The following is a 17,669-nucleotide window of genomic DNA, read 5'->3' as shown; positions in this document are numbered from 1 at the left end:
CATGGATGCACCTTAAAGACGTGCTAAGTGAAATAAGCCAGACACAAGAGGACAAATATTATACGACTTCACTTACATTGAGATTTCAACGGCATTTCATTTCAGAGACAGAAAGTACCATGGTGGTTGCCACGGGCTGAGGGGAACAGAGGAGGGGGGAGCTATTGTTTCATAGGTACAGAGTTTCTATTTCGGATGATGAGGAAGTTATGGAGAGGAATGATTGTGAATGCATTTAATGCCATTGAATTATCCACTTAAAAATGGTTAAAATGATACATCTTATGTTATATACGTCTTAGCACATTTAAAAAGAAAGCTCACCTTCCAATGGGCAGAATCAGTATTAGTGACTTGGAAAGGAATCTTTCCATACATAAATCTTTTCCACAACATAAAAGCACTTATCTAAACTTTAACAACCAAAGCCCTAGGAGGATATGGGAGTGGGGTCGAATCGGATTCACGTTCCTTAAGTAGGGTCAAGTATAGGCTGGCTCTATGTTACTAACTGCAAAGCCAGCTTAAGAGCCCAGCACCAATATCTTTTAATACTTTACTGGATTCATAGTAAAAATACTGTTTCATCTATGTTTTAATGGCATAGAAATCATTGTGTGGAAAAACCAAGGCCTTGACAATGATGAGTAGACAATGAATTCAGAAGAGTCATCTTTGAATGTTAAGAACTTCTAGGAATTTATGTAGCCTGTATTTTCCTTCTTATACTGGGACAAAAGCAATTTATCACTTAAAAAAAATCTGTCTGGTTAAATCTCAAAGAAGTACTACAATAAGAATAAAATTATAATTCTAATTAATAGGAAAGCATTGTATCATAGTTTAATCGGCAACATTTTTCTTTTTAGTGGAATATAAAATAATAATGTGTCTAACAATCAATAACATTATAAATTATTTTTTTTTCAACGTTTATTTATTTTTGGGACAGAGAGAAACAGAGCATGAACGGGGGAGGGGCAGAGAGACAGGGAGACACAGAATCGGAAACAGGCTCCAGGCTCTGAGTCATCAGCCCAGAGCCTGACGCGGGGCTCGAACCCACGGACCGCGAGATCGTGACCTGGCTGAAGTCGGACACTTAACCGACTGCGCCACCCAGGCGCCCCAATAACATTATAAATTAAATGAAGTTCAGTAATTCCTGATTTTGAAACAGGGTTTTTATCTACATTCAACGGCTTAATTTGCTGAAATGGGCAATAGGCCTGTAAAGATTTGCCCTTCATTAAAAAGCAGCATGAACTGGAAGATGATATTGTACCAGGGTAATCTGTCAAATAATTCTCTGCTGTGGAAGTACAAAGTTTATCTGTGTTTCTAATTCTTAATTTCAAACTATTTAGGTTTTTGTCTTCCAACCTTTAACAGAGATGATAAAGCAAAACAGAAGCTAAACTCAACTCATAAAATCCAAAGGGCCTCCTGTCCAATGATTAATTGTAGTTACAGAGCCAGCTGGCCTGACAAAGCTCTCTTGGGGTGGTTAAAACCTTCCAGTTAGTGGCCTCTTTTGATGAACTTACGTTCTCAATTTTATTGATTTTTTGGAAGCTCTTAATTTTAATTTAGTATAACTTACCAATCTTTTCTTTCTGGTTAGCACTTTTTTGGCCCTATTTAAGAGATCTTTGCCTACCGTAAGACATAAAGATCATATCCTATGTTTTCTTCTAGAAGCTTCACTGTGTTTTCTTTCACATTGAGACCTACAATTCACTTAAGACTGATTTTTTCGCATGAGTTTCGCACAGGTGATCAAGTTTCTTTTGCTTCTTTAAGGATGAACAACTGATTTTGCACCGTTTATTGAAAAGATGGTCTTTTCACCAACATTCATAAACTTAGAAGACTGAATCTGGAATCTGGGTTCTCTATTATGTTCCACTGGCCTATTTGTCTGTCTTTGCATCAGTAATACACTTTATGTATTAATGTGGCTTTATAATAAATTTGGTGTCCTTTAGAGTAATTATTGCTGGGGCACCTTGGTGGCTCAGTCGGTTAAGCATCTGACCAGCTTAGGTCATGATCTCATGGTCCGTGAGTTCAAGCTCCGCGTCGGGCTCTGTGCTGACAGCTTGGAGCCTGGAGCCTGCCTCAGATTCTGTGTCTCCCTCTCTCTCTGCCCCTCCCCACTTGCGCTCTGTCTCTTTCAAAAAAAAAAAAAAAACTTTAAAAAAGTTTTTAGAATAATTATTGTATATTATTATAAATATTGTTGTATAGTAATTACTGTTATTTTTTCTGTATATTTTCTATCAATTTCTGTGAAAGGTACGTTAAAATTTTTCCTTATGATTTTGGATTTGCTTATTTCTTCTTTTAGTCAATTGCTGCTATAACTATAGATAGGTTTTTGTTTTTGCAAACTCACAATTTAGGCTCCCCCTTTTTTTTTGCTGTAAAATTCACTCTTCACTATCTACAAGGTTATTTCTGAGTTGTAAAAATGATCTTTTCCCCATGAGCAATAATTCTGGTATTCTTCATTCAGTTCTCCATTCAGTTTTGCCCGCCACAATCAGAGAGAGCATGAGAACACTTTCTTCTTGCTCTGGTAGGGAGAACTTAGCAGCAGATACTGTAGGTCTGTCAAAAATAGACACATCTTCATATATTTTTGAAATTATGTTATTGGTGCCTGTACATTTAGGATTTTCACATCTTCTGACAAAGTGGCCCTTTTCTATTTATAAAACGGCCCTTGTTACCTCCGCTAATGCTTCTTGTGTGTTTTTTTAAAGTTTTTATCTATTTAAGAGAGACAGACATAACATGAGTGGGGGAGGGGCATAGAGAGAGAGGAGAGAGAATCCCAAGCAGGTTCCATGCTGTCAGGGCATTTTCTTTTCTTTTCTTTTTTTAGAAAAGTTTTCATAATGCTTCTTGTTTTAAACGTTACTTCGTCTCATATTATAAAAGCTACACCAGCTTTCTTTTGATTACAGTTTACATGTACCAACATTCCATCCACACATTTATCTCCGGTATTTCTGTATTCTAATATTTAAACTTGCTTCTTTGATCAACTAGAATATAAAGTTGTTGCTTACAGCTAAATTCAGATGGGATTAAATTTGCGTCTTGTGGCAGACTGGGGGGCCTGGCAATCTCAAATCACTAATCCAGTTAGTAATTAAGAAGATTTAAACCTGGGTTTCAGTCCTTGTGGGGCTGGTCTCTTTCCAGTTCAGCTGAACTCCTGAGGGGTTTGTATTTATTGCCCAGCTTTCCTCCTTGCACTCAGGTTAGTGTGCCATTGCTGGAAGTTAAGGGAATTTTTGTAGCAAAATCTTGTACAGTGTGTGCCACAAATCACCATTCATGTCCCAGGAGAGTCCTCAGTAAAATGTACGTTGTCCCCTAATGCTTTACTGAGGAAGAATTTACAAATGCTTTATGGTGAAAACTGGAGTGCATCCTGCTTCATGGTCAACTTGAGGCAAAACCAAAGGTTTCCAGCAGGGACCCGTATATGGATTAGAAGTACATTTAGAGTACACACACACACACACACACACACACACACGATGCTAAATCAAAGTATCGGTATTAAACAAATGAGCCGCTGAGAGCATTAAATAACAAACATAAACATGTGCATCATAATATAGACCTTGAATTCACAAAAATTCAACACAGGCATATTTCCATTAAGGCATATCTCCAGGAAGCCCAGCTCAAGCCTTGGCTATAATCAACACAGATTTTCCTTCTTATAATGAGGACAATGTATTGTGTGCTAAGGTGCTTCACGGAAAGTTCTATTGTTGGTTTTTGTTTTGTTTTGTTTTAGAACATTTAGCTGAATGGCTCTTCAAGACAGAAAACTACCGAGTCCTCCTGCTGGACACAATTCTTTCTTATCCATCCACGTATCATCCAAAATCAGGGTCCTTAACCTCAGTCTCAGTTCTGAGACTACTTGTAGCAACAACGTGCGTTGCGAAACAGAGCACTTTCGAGGCTATCATTTGCATTTGCATTTTCATATTCTTGTTCACGTGGACAGTGAGGGACTACATGAACAGTTGTGCATGAAAACGTGTCTTGCTCATACAAACGCCGTGCTCTAATGGAGAGGGAACCAAGGTCGGGGAGGCACTCACTCGACGGGGACCCCCATCTCCTCTCCAGCTCTGTGACTTCTGGAAGGCAGAGATCCCCTCATCTCTTTGGGGTGTTCAGGTGACAGAAACATTTTCAGGAGTTTCATAAGCTATTGCTAAACATATCCCTTTGTTCCAATGTACCCGTCATCTCCAGGACGGCTTTGGAAGTAAACATACTTCTAATACTTACTAGCACCGGTGTGCTGAGAAACCAGCAATGTGAAAAAAAAAAAAAAAAAAAAAGTCCTGATGTGAAGCATTTGCAGACTTGCAGGGTGTGAATGCTCCCTCCTTGGCCAGCCTCCAGCCACCACCGTGATGCCACTAAGTGTGGAACAGGAAATAGCTGCAGGTGATTGTCCCCCGCCAGCCAGTTCTAGCCACTGGGCACACTATTGCTTCCTGGGGACGGAGGGACTCTCGGAGAATCACACAAACTACCACTTTTGCCCCGGAAACACCTCTGATCACCACAATATCTGTAACGGGCTCGCGAGACGACTTCACTGCAGAATCCCCTCCTACTCTTCAGCCAGCCTTTTCCGAAGGGAAAAGGCCCCAGATCACCTCAGAACTGTGACACTTTGCTCATTTGTAAAGAGCAAGCTTAAGCCGGGTTTTCAGGAGTTCTGAGGGTTACATGAATTTAAGCAGATTTTAGCCAATTTAATTTAATTTAACTTAGCCAATTTTTTTTTTAATTTTTTTTAACGTTTATTTATTTTTGAGACAGAGAGAGACAGAGCATGAATGGGGGAGGGGCAGAGAGAGAGGGAGACACAGAACCGGAAGCAGGCTCCAGGCTCCGAGCCATCAGCCCAGAGCCCGACGCGGGGCTCGAACTCACGGACCGTGAGATCGTGACCCGAGCTGAAGTCGGACGCCCAGCCGACTGAGCCACCCAGGCGCCCCTAACTTAGCCAATTTTAAATTAAATTGGCCAAATTCAGCCAAAGTTACTCAAGTCCAAAGTTAAACTCTACCACCAAGTTAAGACAAAGGGTGAGAGGCAGAACTTTACTGAAGGCAGAAGGGAGACAGCGAGACAACAACCCTTAAAAGGTTCAGTTTCTTGGCCTCAGACTAGGGGGTAAGTGGGGGGCAATGTGTTAGGACAGGCACCACGTATGTTTTCATACACAGGAACTCAGCAAATGTCATTAATATTTCTTGCCCGTCTCAAATAGGGGCCTGTGGTTTTCTTCAGTATAATTGCCATGTGCTCCATTGAAAGAAATTTCATTGTAAGGAATTGAAGTTAATGATTAATTTAAAAATTGTCACTTTAGTGAATCTTGAAAAGAACAAATAACTCACTGTTCAATTTTTTTAAGATACTCAAAATGATATCATTATGTTAGAAATCATTAAGATCTAAAATGTTAAATGCTATGTGAAAAAAGGAAATTCATTAGAGAAACGTGAATACAAGTGCCTGGCAAGGATTACAGCGGTCAGTATTTAATTATAAGGCTTCTTCTAAACCCTTAAGTGAAATGTCTAATTAAGAAAATGCTAATGTGTGGGTATACCCTTTCCCCTAGCAAGGGCCGTATCTAATATCTGCTTCTCCAATTTTTCTTGTAAGACAATGCTTACCAATTATCTGTCTTACTATATGGATAAAGTATTTGACTTGCTCTCAAATATACATGAAATAATTTATAAGAATAACACATAAAATAAACGAGAAGAAGGTTAATAAAACTAATGTTTTATTTTAAAGAAGTCACGGCTTTAGGGGCACCTGGGTGGCTCCATCGATTAAGCATCCGACTTCAGCTCAAGTCATGATCTCGCAGCTCACGAGTTCAAGCCCCACATTGGGCTCTGTGCTGACAGCTCAGAGCCTGGAGCCTGCTTCAGATTCTATGTCTCCCTCTCTCTCTGCACCAGCAGCCCCACCCGCCTCACTCATGCTCACTCTCTCTCTCTCTCTCAAAAATAAATAAACATTGGGGCGCCTGGGTGGCTCAGTCGGTTAAGCGGCCGGCTTCGGCTCAGGTCATGATCTCGGGGTCCGTGAGTTCGAGCCCCGTGTCAGGCTCTGTGCTGACCGCTCAGAGCCTGGAGCCTGTTTCAGATTCTGTGTCTCCTTCTCTCTCTGCCCCTCCCCCGTTCATGCTCTGTCTCTGTCTCAAAAATAAACGTTAAAAATTTTTTAAAAAATAAATAAATAAATAAATGAACATTAAAAAAATTTTATAAAAAATTTAAAAAAAAATTACGGCTTTAGAATAAAAGTCATTTTTTAAGTTGCACTTCAAAATGGACAAAACTAAGCGTTAAATTTGGTCCCCTTATCAGTATTACTAGGAGTATTATTCCAAGAAAGATACTTTTCGATTATTAATTAACATGCTTTTTATTTTTCAAATTTATTTTTCTTGACAGTAAAATTTCTTAGAGTCAGTTTGTTCCAGGACAAACACTACCAAGTACTTTAGAAACAGATTTTTATCCTCCTTACCATGTTAAACAGGTTATTAAAAAAACATTTGGTTATATATATATATATATATATATATGAGCACAATATAGATTGATTGCTTGGATTTGAATGTTATATTTTCTACCTATTAGCCAGGTGGAAGTAAATAATTTCTTTTCCCTTCGGAGCCTCAATTTCTTCATCTGTAAAATGGTAACAAAATTCCTACCCACTATGTTTGTTTTGGTGATTCATGATAATGTCTACAAAAACATGCATGTAGCATTTGGTTCCCAGTAGACATGGAAATACTACCTGTTGTGTCTAATGCTAAGAATCTTGGCTTTGTAGAATAATACATATTTGAGCAATGCTCAATCAACATGCTTATAAAAATGTTAAAACTAGTGAGTAAAACAAAAGTCTAACTGAGGTAGACTCTCTTGAGAATATATCACCTGCTTCCTTAAAATATATTTTATATATAAAATTAAAGTTCTCCAGAATTTATCATTATGCATTAATTTAGCAATGAAATTACTGGTTTTTAAGCAGGAGGTGTTCACTTTATTCAATGTCGGCTCTTTAAAAAAAAATGTTTATTTATTTTTGAGAGAGAGAGAAAGAGCGAGCAGGGAGGGACAGAGAGAGGGAGACAGAGGATCTGAAGCGGGTTCCAGGCTCAGAGCTGTCAGCACAGAGCCCGACACGGGGATCATGACTTGAGCCGAAGTCGACACTTAACCACTGCCACCCAAGTGTCCCCCAGTGTAGACTCTTAATTCAACTAGATTATAAAGAATCTTGGATATACATGAATGGTTTCTAAGACTTCACTGTTCAGTGTTAGAAATCTGAATTAGTTTCATTTGAAAAGAAGTGTCCATTTTAACCTTCTATGTATCTAGTGACATTCTCTGAAATTTAACTATTAGTATTAAAATCCGAATGTAAGTCATGAGCTTCCAAGGTGGGGTTTTTCCTGATCCTTATTACTGGCATTATAAAACATTTAAGGTGACAATGATCCTGAGAAGAATATACATGCATATGTGCATAGGAAGAGAACATTTTACTTCGTTCAACTTAACCTTAATAATCTGTTTATTAAACAAAAGTAGGGTAAGGCTTGGCTTGACTGTTTTTCTTGTTTTTGTCAAAAACCATTCATTTCTTTTCCAAATTCACAACTGGATATTTAATCACTTCAAAGACTTTATTTAATTTCTGTGCTGTATGAAACATGGTATATTCATTGACTATTTCTACCTCTCAAGAATAAAAGGACAATATTTGAATTTTTTCAACATATATTTAAAAAATGGTATTTATTCATTTAATGAGCCATGTCCTATTTTATATATATTATATATAATATATATTATGTATTATATTATATATAACATACAACATATAACATATATGATATGATATATGATATATGATATAATATAATATGATATAATATAATATAATATAATATAATATAATATAATATATATTATGCCTAGCATTCTTAAGACCATTGAATATTCAGATAATTTTGGGGGTAAAGCAAAAGTTTTGCCTGTAGATTATAAAATTATATCCAAAGAGGTATATGATTTGGGTGTTGTTGAATTAAACAAATATCCACACTGCTCTGGTGAGGGGAAAATTCTTCTCTATATGTAGGGATATGTAGCAGAGTATTTTTAAATGTATTTCAGGGCACTTGGGTGGCTCAGTTGGTTAAGCATCCAACTTCGGCTCAGGTCGTGATCTCGTGGTTCTTGAGTTCAAGCCCTATGTCAGTCTCTGTGCTGACAGCCCAGTGCCTGGAGCCTGCTTTGGATTCTGTGTCTCCCTCTCTCTCTCTTCCCCTCCCCTGCTCATGCTCTGTTTCTGTTGCAAAAATAAATAAACATTAAAAAAAGATAAATGTATTCAGTTAGTGTTTTCATGTTCCTTCGTCCCCTCCCATAGTGAATAATCCAAAGCTTTTTTGCTTATTGCTTCAGAAAACAGAGAATGAAGCAGGGGTTTTTCCCCTTGATGTGTGTGTGTGTGTGTGTGTGTGTGTGTGTGTGTGTGTGTGTTTTAAGCCTGAACTGAACTTACAAGATTGGTATGGACTTTTAGCTTAGGAAAAGATTTAGGGAAAAACACATACATTAGAGAGATTCTTGCCCACCCTCAGAAGAGAAACAGATTCCCCAGAATGGGGAGATTCTGTGAGAGAGATTTTCCGTGTCTGAGAAGGGAATCTTAGGCACAGTCTTAGGAAGTGAGGATGTGTCTTGAGTGGCCATTACAAAGCAAAACAGTCCATTAGGGACCCTGTACCCTAGAGAAGGCACAAAGTCAGGAGGTAGATTGAAATCTAGCCAGCCCTCCACTTGATTTCCCTCTTGGTGCCAGTAATGGGCCTACTGGGGGAAGGAGTGTCTTTTCTCATTCCCGTGAGGTGGTGGGTCCCTGAATCTAGGAACCAGGTTTTCTCTAGGAAATTGTGGTTCCGAGGCACAAAATGCAGACCTCCAATGAGCTGGAGTACTAGGTGGAACCTGGCCTAAAGTACGTTTGTGTGGTAAGGGATCAGAGGGGACCTGTGTCCTGATCTTTCAATAGGACTTAGGTAAGGATCCCTGAGAAAAGAAAGGCTGTCTGGAGCAGACTGACATCCTCCTGGAAGTCCTATAATGGAGAATGTTGGTATGAGGGGCTCCCATGAGGACCACAGAAATAAGGAAGAGAGCCCTAACTTGAAGAGCCTTGGTAGATATGTGCACGAGCCCTGGGTTAGAAAGAAGGATAAGATGAGATTATGGACATTTCAGTGGATCCAGCAAGGATAGAGGTTATCAGAAAACCAGTGGGCTCCTTCCCTGCCACTGAATATCCTGGTCCCATGTAGGCAAACCACCACCCCCCTCCCCGCCACCCCAGAAAGAGGCTCAAGCTTAAGATCAAGTTGGGAAAATCCCAGATAACTGAGTTTTAGTTTCTACCACTTTGGTGGGATGTGAGCCTCAAATGGAAATTAAATTTAAAATATGGGAAAATAGTCTCATGGGGCAAAAGATCAGTGCCCTTACTGTGACATGCTTCCTTTCTATAGGATTCAGAAGAGATTAATACATTATGATCGTCTCTTAATTACAAGCAAAGGACTCTTCTCAAAGACAACAGACTGGCAACAAGAAAGCAGGTCATGTTGCATATTTCCTGTCAAAGTTCCTTTCGTTTGGAAATTATCTGTGTTTGCAAGTTATGGTTTATGAGGCAAATTAGCCATCAAGGGTTGTGAATGAACTATGGGAATCATGATGGACATAGCCATTGGCTTAAACTTTAAAAAAACCAAAGAGTAACAGTAGGAGAAACCTTCCCCTTTGAGCAGCGGACTCTTGGCCACAGGTCTCTCCCCAGGGCCACAGCTCCCATAGATGTTGTGAACAGAGCACATCTGCAAGTCTAGATCATTTGAACAACTTAAAGAATCTCATCTCAAATCAGAGGGTACTCTGAATGTTGCTTAGCCCTGTATTTCAGGGAGAGTAAAAAAGGTAGTATGATCACTTGGCTGGTTTTTTCTCTCTTGGTGTCCCAAAGGTTTTTTGCTCTTTATGGTCTAAAGGTATCTAAGTAAAGTCCGCCTTGATGCTTCTCAAACTATTGTGTAGTGTCAGACCATTTAAAAATTTTTTTTCCAGTTTACTGTGAATAAATAATTGTTAAAGTCCAATAAAAATAAATTAACCAGAGAATAAAATGGAAAAAAAAGAGGCACAAAATACAAATACAAATGTTATCAGTCAGCAGGCGTCAAGTTATTCTTTCAATTGATATAAAAGTTTCTAAATGCTTATTCCCACTTTCTGTACTCATCATGGACTGGTGACAGGTAACTGACAGGGCACGTGTTGAGAAATACTAGGTTAGCACAGAGAAGAGACACCTCCACTTGTAGAAGATCTTAAAACACCCAGCAGCAAAAATAAAGAACACTATGTATCTTCCAGAGTCTGTAATGCACTGTTATTTTTTTTTCTAATTTTTTTTTCAACGTTTATTTATTTTTTTGGGACAGAGAGAGATAGAGCATGAATGGGGGAGGGGCAGAGAGAGAGGGAGACACAGAATCGGAAACAGGCTCCAGGCTCTGAGCCATCAGCCCAGAGCCTGACGCGGGGCTTGAACTCACGGACTGTGAGATCGTGACCTGGCTGAAGTCGGACGCTTAACCGACTGCGCCACCCAGGCGCCCCAAGTAATGCACTGTTATAAATTTGTAATTGCTGTACATATTCAAAATCAACTGCATATGGAAAGCTGCCATATTTATATTTCTAGTCCTTAATCTTTCTCCCAAGTTCCATTCACGAAGGTCCAGCTCTCCGCCTGGCACCTTCTTTGGTTGTTTTTCCAAGATTTCAACCCAATATGCATCCCAAAGTGAATTCCTCATCTTACCCAACAAACTCCCTTCTGTGTTCATACTTTTATTGATGGCATTCTCCTTGCAGTCACGTAAAATGATCTTTAACTTTCCCTCTTGCTTCCTTCAACTGCACCAACACATTGCCAAGTCCTGTGATATTTATCATCCCAGTATCTTTATTTTTATCATCCTCATCCCAGGCCCTCATATCTCTCATGGGGTTCATTGCCAGAGCCTCTCCACTGTTTCTGGGTTCACACTCTCTGTGCATTAGCTTATTCCTTCTAAAGCTCAGGCCTGTTCATGCCACTTCTGCCTTTAAAAACATTTAGTGGCCTCCCCAGTGTTTGCTAAACAGAGTCTGGTATCCAAGGCTCACCGGGTTTTCTCCCAATGCCTTTTCACAAACGTTGTACTCCTAACAAATTGAACTCATTATGTGACATATAGTTTTGTACCTAAATGTCCTGAGAAAGGACATTTAAATTGCCTTGAGATTAGGAACCCACAAAAGTGGCTTCTGTGACAAAGCTAACATTTTCATTCACTCATTTAACAGATTTTATTAAATGTTTTTTCCTAAAATTGTCTATTTTAGTTTATATTTATTTATTGTTTTATTTATTGCACATGTTGCCTTAAGTGGCACAGGATGAAGGGTTTATAGTCCAAAAGGATGTAATATGTGAAGAGGAGCCACAGGGTTAGGGGGTAGGAATGGGTAAGAGCTGTATGGAGGGTGGGCCGTGAATGATTTGTGATGTTACGGATTCTCCTGCAGTGTCTCTAAAAGTTGAACATGAAACGTTCGATCCCAGGGTGACACCTACATTTCTTCTAGCCATTCGACCATAATCAGTGGTCATGCTAATTAGGATAATCTTTACCTTCGGGACGTTGTCATGAAAGATTAGACCACTCTAATTGGTTTCCCCAAATAGTGGAACAAAACGGTGCCATTTCTTATAGTCCTTCGATAACTGTAAACGAATTCTTTTTTTTTTTTTTTTTCTTTTTCTGTCACCCTTTTCTTCACCTGGAATGTATCCTTTCAGGAAACACACTCCCAGATTTCATTTCATCTTCATCCAAGAAGCAGATGACAATCATGGATAACATTTTTAAAGCAGGTCTCCGCGTGTTAGGCACGTTAAGACGTTGCTGCAATTGAATTCTGGAACCTCCCTCTGAGGCAAATATTATTCTCATCTGCATTTTATCAAGGAGAAAAACCCACAGGTTGGAAGACTGCACAAACTGCCCAGAATTACACAGCTGGCAGACGGTTTGAGATTGGAATCCGGCGCTTCTGATTCCTAGGTACACAGGCTCGCTCAGCCCCGACAGACTGAGAGGTAAGTCCCTGCATTCATTTTACTTCCAGCTAAGCTGACAAGCCCTGCAGGCAGGCACTGCAATATTTCCACACTCACGTGACTCCGACAGTGGAACTCAATCACTCAAAAAGGCAACATTATATGCTACCAGCTATAACTTATAAGAGATATACTTTCTGACCACATGAAGTTTACGGTCTATCCACATTCCTATATAGCTATTATCCAACTATATACCTTCCACCTTACCTACTGTTAGAAATTCTTGTATTTCCAGAACAAATAGAATAAGACCTTTTACAGGGCGGTAATTGCGTAGTTCACACCAGAAGTGCCAAAGAGAGGTAGAGCGGAGGGTGGGCAAGACCGGAAGCCAGCGTAAATGAGGGACACGGTGTAAATGAAATGCATGGGGAGGTAAGGGTGAAGACAAAAAGTGGGGGGATCACATGTCTGGGAGTGCAAGAGGGCGAGGTGAAGCAGGGAACTCAATACCCTCTGCCTCTGCGAGGCAGCCAAGGCGCCCTGTGGAATGAAAAAGGCAAGGCCCTCCTCTGTGGGCCATTCCTTCATCCAATCCGTGGTTCAGAGATCAAAACTTGGGCTGCTATGGAGCGCCTCGGTGAAAAAGAAAAGGCTCAGAATTGAGAGAAAGTCTGCACACTTCCCCACTCAAATTAATTCCACTGTTTCCAGTTTTCAGAGAACAGTACAGAATCAGGATGTAAAGTGCATGTGTTTTCATCAAGCAAACAGAAACTGTGAATTAGGATCTTCCTTTGTAACTGAGTGTAGTGGTCTTACCATTGGATTCGTGTTTCTCAAGGGTTTATGTCCAGTAGTTTCCATGTCCCAAACTCTCTCTACCTACTCTTTTTGTCTTCCTGCTCCTACATTAACCACCTCCCTCTCCCCATGTCCCTCCCTGGACTTGAGAAAACTAAAGACTCTACTTTAATATTAAGCAAGTAGTCTAATAATTCATAGTACCTCTCTGCAAACCGGCAGGTGAGGCTTGCAGTTGTATAATCTAAATCCATCACTGAATGATGTTTCTTTAGTCAACGTTATAAATTGCCAACCGAGAAAGCCGGGAGGGAAAAAAAAAAAATACACTTCAAGCTGCAAAAGGTCTGTAGTATTGAAGGAAAACTCACCGCAACACCTTCTTCCTTTCCTCCTTCAAAAACTTTCTAAGTGACAAAAGGAATGAGGTATGAAAGGAAGGGAATATGAGAGTTTGTGTATCTACAAAAGATCCTGGTGCCCTCGAGGGCTGTCTGATGGCAGAGTATGAACACACATCATCAGAAAGATCCTTACATGAGCAGATCTGTGCATATTATTTCTCAGAGCAATGTGCCTGTTCGTAAAAAAGCACTAAGGCTAGAGGTTAAAGTCAGCATGTGGAACTGTGTGCTCATAAAACATTAAGTGTGTAAGTGTTAAAGGACCAGTAGCCAAAAACAAAGGCCTCATTCCTAAGGCATAGGTATTCTAGCCACTTATTCGAATTCAAATGCAGTTGATTTTCCTTCTGGCGGGGATCAACTTATTAGCGCACTTTCTAATATGCTTTCCAACATGCTGTTTTAAATCAAAAGAATCATCTTAATGTTATTTAACAACTTATTTTAACACGGAGATGAGTATCACAGAGAATTGTAAAGATGCAGTCATTTAAATTGTGAATGGGTTAGAATACGTTTTAATGCGACGGTTCTCCAATCTGTTTTGGGGGGCAAGAGGTGAGGAAGAGCTTCTGTGTAGGCAGAAATCTCCATCCATCATGGGGACCCTCTGGTGTGCCCTTGACCATCTCACTGTTCTTTTGCAGGATTCAGAAAGCTGAACACTTCCATACCCACTTAAGAATAGCCATATGTTCTGCTCATTGAAAAATAATCTCTTTAATTCTAAACTGCACATTTTGCAAGAGGAATGTTTTCATCACCGCTCTTGATGGTGGAGGGACTGTGTGCATCACTGCTCTTGATGGTGGAGGGACTGTGTGTGTGTGTGTGTGTGTGTGTGTGTGTGCTGAGGGCAGGGTTCGCCAATCCCCAGTGAAATATTCCCATGAAGTCAGTCAGTGTTTCTGAACTATCTCAGGGCGCTATGGCAAGAACTCCCAAGCTCTAGGGTATATGATCAGAAGTGTCCTGAGTATTACAAATTCCGTTTATGTCAGATGATGTTATACATATGTAAATTAACTAGATATCACACAAAGAAAACCCCATCCCACCTGGGATAAGAATTGTGGCTGATCTTTGAAAACTAGGAAAGCGCAAAGTCTCACCATTTCTTAAACTTGTCGCTGCCAACGCGTGTATTCGGTTACACTGCACATCTCTGTCACATTCTGCATCAGAGAAAGGGACTTGAAGCCTCCTTTCAAAGTCCCTAAGGAAACCAGAGTATCGAACGATCGAGGGGAACACTTCAGCTAGAAGAGAAACAAAATTCTGTCCTCCTGTCCTTCAAGCCCTGCGTGGTCTCCCCTCCCTCTCTGAGAGCAAACAGCAGAGGATTACCTTCCAGAAAGCTGAACAACAAGCCTGTCACGGCGTAGGTTTGAAAAGACCAGGAAGCCGAGCAATAAGGACTCAGGAAAAGTGCAAGGAGGGTGCCCAGGGGTGTTAGTAGAAGTGAAAATTGCAACTAGCCCCTGGCCAGGTGGGTGTGGCAGGGGAAGGTCGGCGTCCTAACCACGACAGACAGGGACCCCGCCGCTACTCACGCTTCTCCACCGTCCTCCGAGTCGCTGTCCGAGGCCCACTCCTCGCCGATGTCCGGCAGGGTGAAGAACAGGGTCCTGGGGCCAGGCCCGGGGGGCATCCAAGCGCCGGGCTCTCGCTCTCCGGGGCCAGACTGTTGGGTGCTCCGTGGGCTCGCGCCTAGGCTGCCGCCGCCCCCGGCGCCCCCGATGGCCGACAGCGCAGCGGTGACCCCCCCGGGGCCCGGGGCGGACCGCGCCCAGGTCACCAGGTGGGCGGGTGAGCCTGCGGCGCTGCGGCCGCTGCAGGAGTGGCCGGCGGGCGGGGGCTGCGCTCGGGCCGCTCCCGGGCTACTGGGCAGCGAGAGGGGGGTCCCTGCTGCTTCCGCCGCGCGGCTCGCGACCGAGACCCGGGGGTAGGAGGCGGCGAGCAGAGGATGGAGCGAGGCGGGCGGCGCTCCCCGCGCGGCGGAGGGGGAGTCGGGGGCCAGGGCGGGCAAGAGGGCCGGGGTCGGGGCCGCGCTGAGCGAGGCGCTGGAGCCCGTCCGGCCTGCGGCGGCAGCGCCCCCCGAATGGCCGGAGGAGGCCACCGGCGAGGGGACCGCCGGGGCCGCCGTCGGGGTCTTGAAGATTTTGGCAAAGAGAGACCCCAGGTCCGACACAGCGACCTTCATGCCCCAGTCTTGGAAACGCTGTCCCCGCGGCAGCCTGAACCTCCAGGGCACGGGACTCGGGGCTGCTGGGCTCCATCCACCGCCGCGCTCGGCGATCCGGCTCCGGCTGCCCCGGGCGGGGGCGGGGGTCCTGGGGTCCCCGCACGCCGCCGAGCCCGGGGGGCGCCTGGCACTCTCTCCACCAGCAGGAACCCCTCCCGGCGCTCAGCTCCGCAGCGCTTTAGGCCGACCTGCCCCGACGGCCTGGTCCGCCTGCGGGGTGCCGAGGACGCCGTCTGCGGGGAGCAGCCCCTTCTCCGCCTAGTACTCCGAGACCCCCGAGGGCCAAAGGTCCGGGTGCCCAGGGAGACGAAGTGCCGCCAGCGCCGCCGCGGGCCGGAGGGTGATTTGGGCTCCGCCGGCGGGAGCTACCCCCACGGGCCCCCGGGACGGCGCTGGCGGTTGCTAAGCTAAACAAAAACCCTGCTTAGCTCACTGCTAATTGGGCCCCAGACTGCAGCTTGGGGCCGCGGCCGCAATAGACACACTGGCGGCCCTCCTTGATTTGTGCCTTAAAGGAACACCGCAATCTCGCCATCATCCTGGTTCCGAAAGATCTGGAGTTTGTCCAGCCTGATAAGACCAAAGGTGCCAGGATCAGGGAGCCGGCCAGCTCTCTGATCTGAGGGAAGCTTAGTACAAACGCGTGTTCAGGCGAGGGGTCTTGAAACAGCAGCGCCCAGCCTCCCGCCTCAGGGCCATGTTCAAAGTGGGTCAGTGAAGAGGACGTAGGGGAGCAACAGCAAGGAAGGGCCTCACCCAAGAACGTGGAAAAAAGACGGGGCCCTGAGAGTAAAATCCATACACCATGCGTGCGTTCACAACATCTATTTGGGTGCACCAAGAGATTTTAGAACTAAAATGTTGGGGCACTCAAACTATAATCAGACTGCTTGGATACAAACTCAAAGGCAGCTATGAAAGGTAAGAGTTTTTAATTAAGTGGAACACATTGCATTTTACTAAGTCGGAAGAAATCTGTGTGCATGGTAGGGTTGTAAGTATGAGTATCTGCGGGAGTGTGGGGTTGATTTTGAGCGTGATTTAGAAATAAGATGTTGACGGTTTATCCACTAATGTTTAGTGAAGAGTTTCTGTTTGGATCTCAGGAGGTATATTTTCTGATTAGAGGTGGCAAAAAGAGATGAGTAAGTCTGGTAGTGAATACGTTAGCTGATATTCGTGACTCTATACACGAGTCTTTCGCAAGAATCCACAAACTGGATTCTGAACCATGGAACATTTCTATAGTAATGCAAGCTTTTCATCGTCTTGAAGACAGCCAGCCAGTCTTCTCCTTACGATATTCACATCCTGTCATGAGCCCTTTTCTGCATCCAACTACCCTGGGCATACATACGCCAGCCCCTTTCCTAACTCAAGATTGTGGTAGGCACGGAGAGGTTAAAAAAAAAAAAAAAAAGAAAGGTGTTCTCTTCCCACAATGTGGAATGATCAGCTTCACATCACATGCTAAGTGTAAGGTGAGTGTCCCAGAAAACAAGGCAGGCACTGTAGTCAGCAGGAGCTCAAGGCAAGAATAACACATATGTGCCTGAGAGAAGTAAGAGACAAGGCAGATATGGGTCAGAATATAAAGGGCCTTGCGTGTTGGGAGAGGGAAGCGCATGCAGTTGTCAGCATGAACAGCACCAGCACATGATGAAGAATGAAGGAAAGAGGGGAAAGTAGCAGACACACCTAGTGGAAACTAGAGGCAGAGGTCTCAGGGTCAAACCAAGCAAACTGCACCTCCTGTGTCATCATGCAAGGACAGCAGACGTATCATGGTTTGGGACCATCAACATCTCTCCTACTCTCATTGTTCTTTTGTAGCAACTCATCAGGTGGCCTCAGAGGTGTGGGAGGCCCATCAGAACATTGAACGGCTGCTGTTTTCATTCAGCTCT

General features: G+C 43.0%; 1 protein-coding gene across 4 annotated transcripts in view; it reads right to left on the bottom strand.

The window, feature by feature from the left end:
* The window catches only part of FAM149A (family with sequence similarity 149 member A), a 59,544-nt gene extending 43,415 nt beyond the window's left edge, over positions 1–16,129 (bottom strand). The window contains exon 1 of one of the 4 annotated variants that reach the window (XR_005794942.1): positions 15,071–16,129. Coding sequence is in view for 3 of the 4 variants with exons in the window: in XM_040489998.1 (XP_040345932.1) it covers positions 15,071–15,720 (650 nt within the window). In the remaining variant the exon portion in view is untranslated. The remainder of the gene's footprint in view (positions 1–15,070) is intronic. The other 3 variants (XM_040489998.1, XM_040489996.1, XM_040489997.1) reach the window with 3 other exon arrangements.
* Positions 16,130–17,669: the final 1,540 nt, after the last annotated feature.

This window comes from Herpailurus yagouaroundi, unplaced genomic scaffold (genome assembly GCF_014898765.1).
Source record: "Herpailurus yagouaroundi ecotype Mexico unplaced genomic scaffold, PumYag 181, whole genome shotgun sequence".
NCBI lineage: Eukaryota > Metazoa > Chordata > Mammalia > Carnivora > Felidae > Herpailurus > Herpailurus yagouaroundi.
The sequence above is the reverse complement of the archived record's forward strand: the minus strand, read 5'-3'. Positions and strand labels throughout refer to the sequence as shown.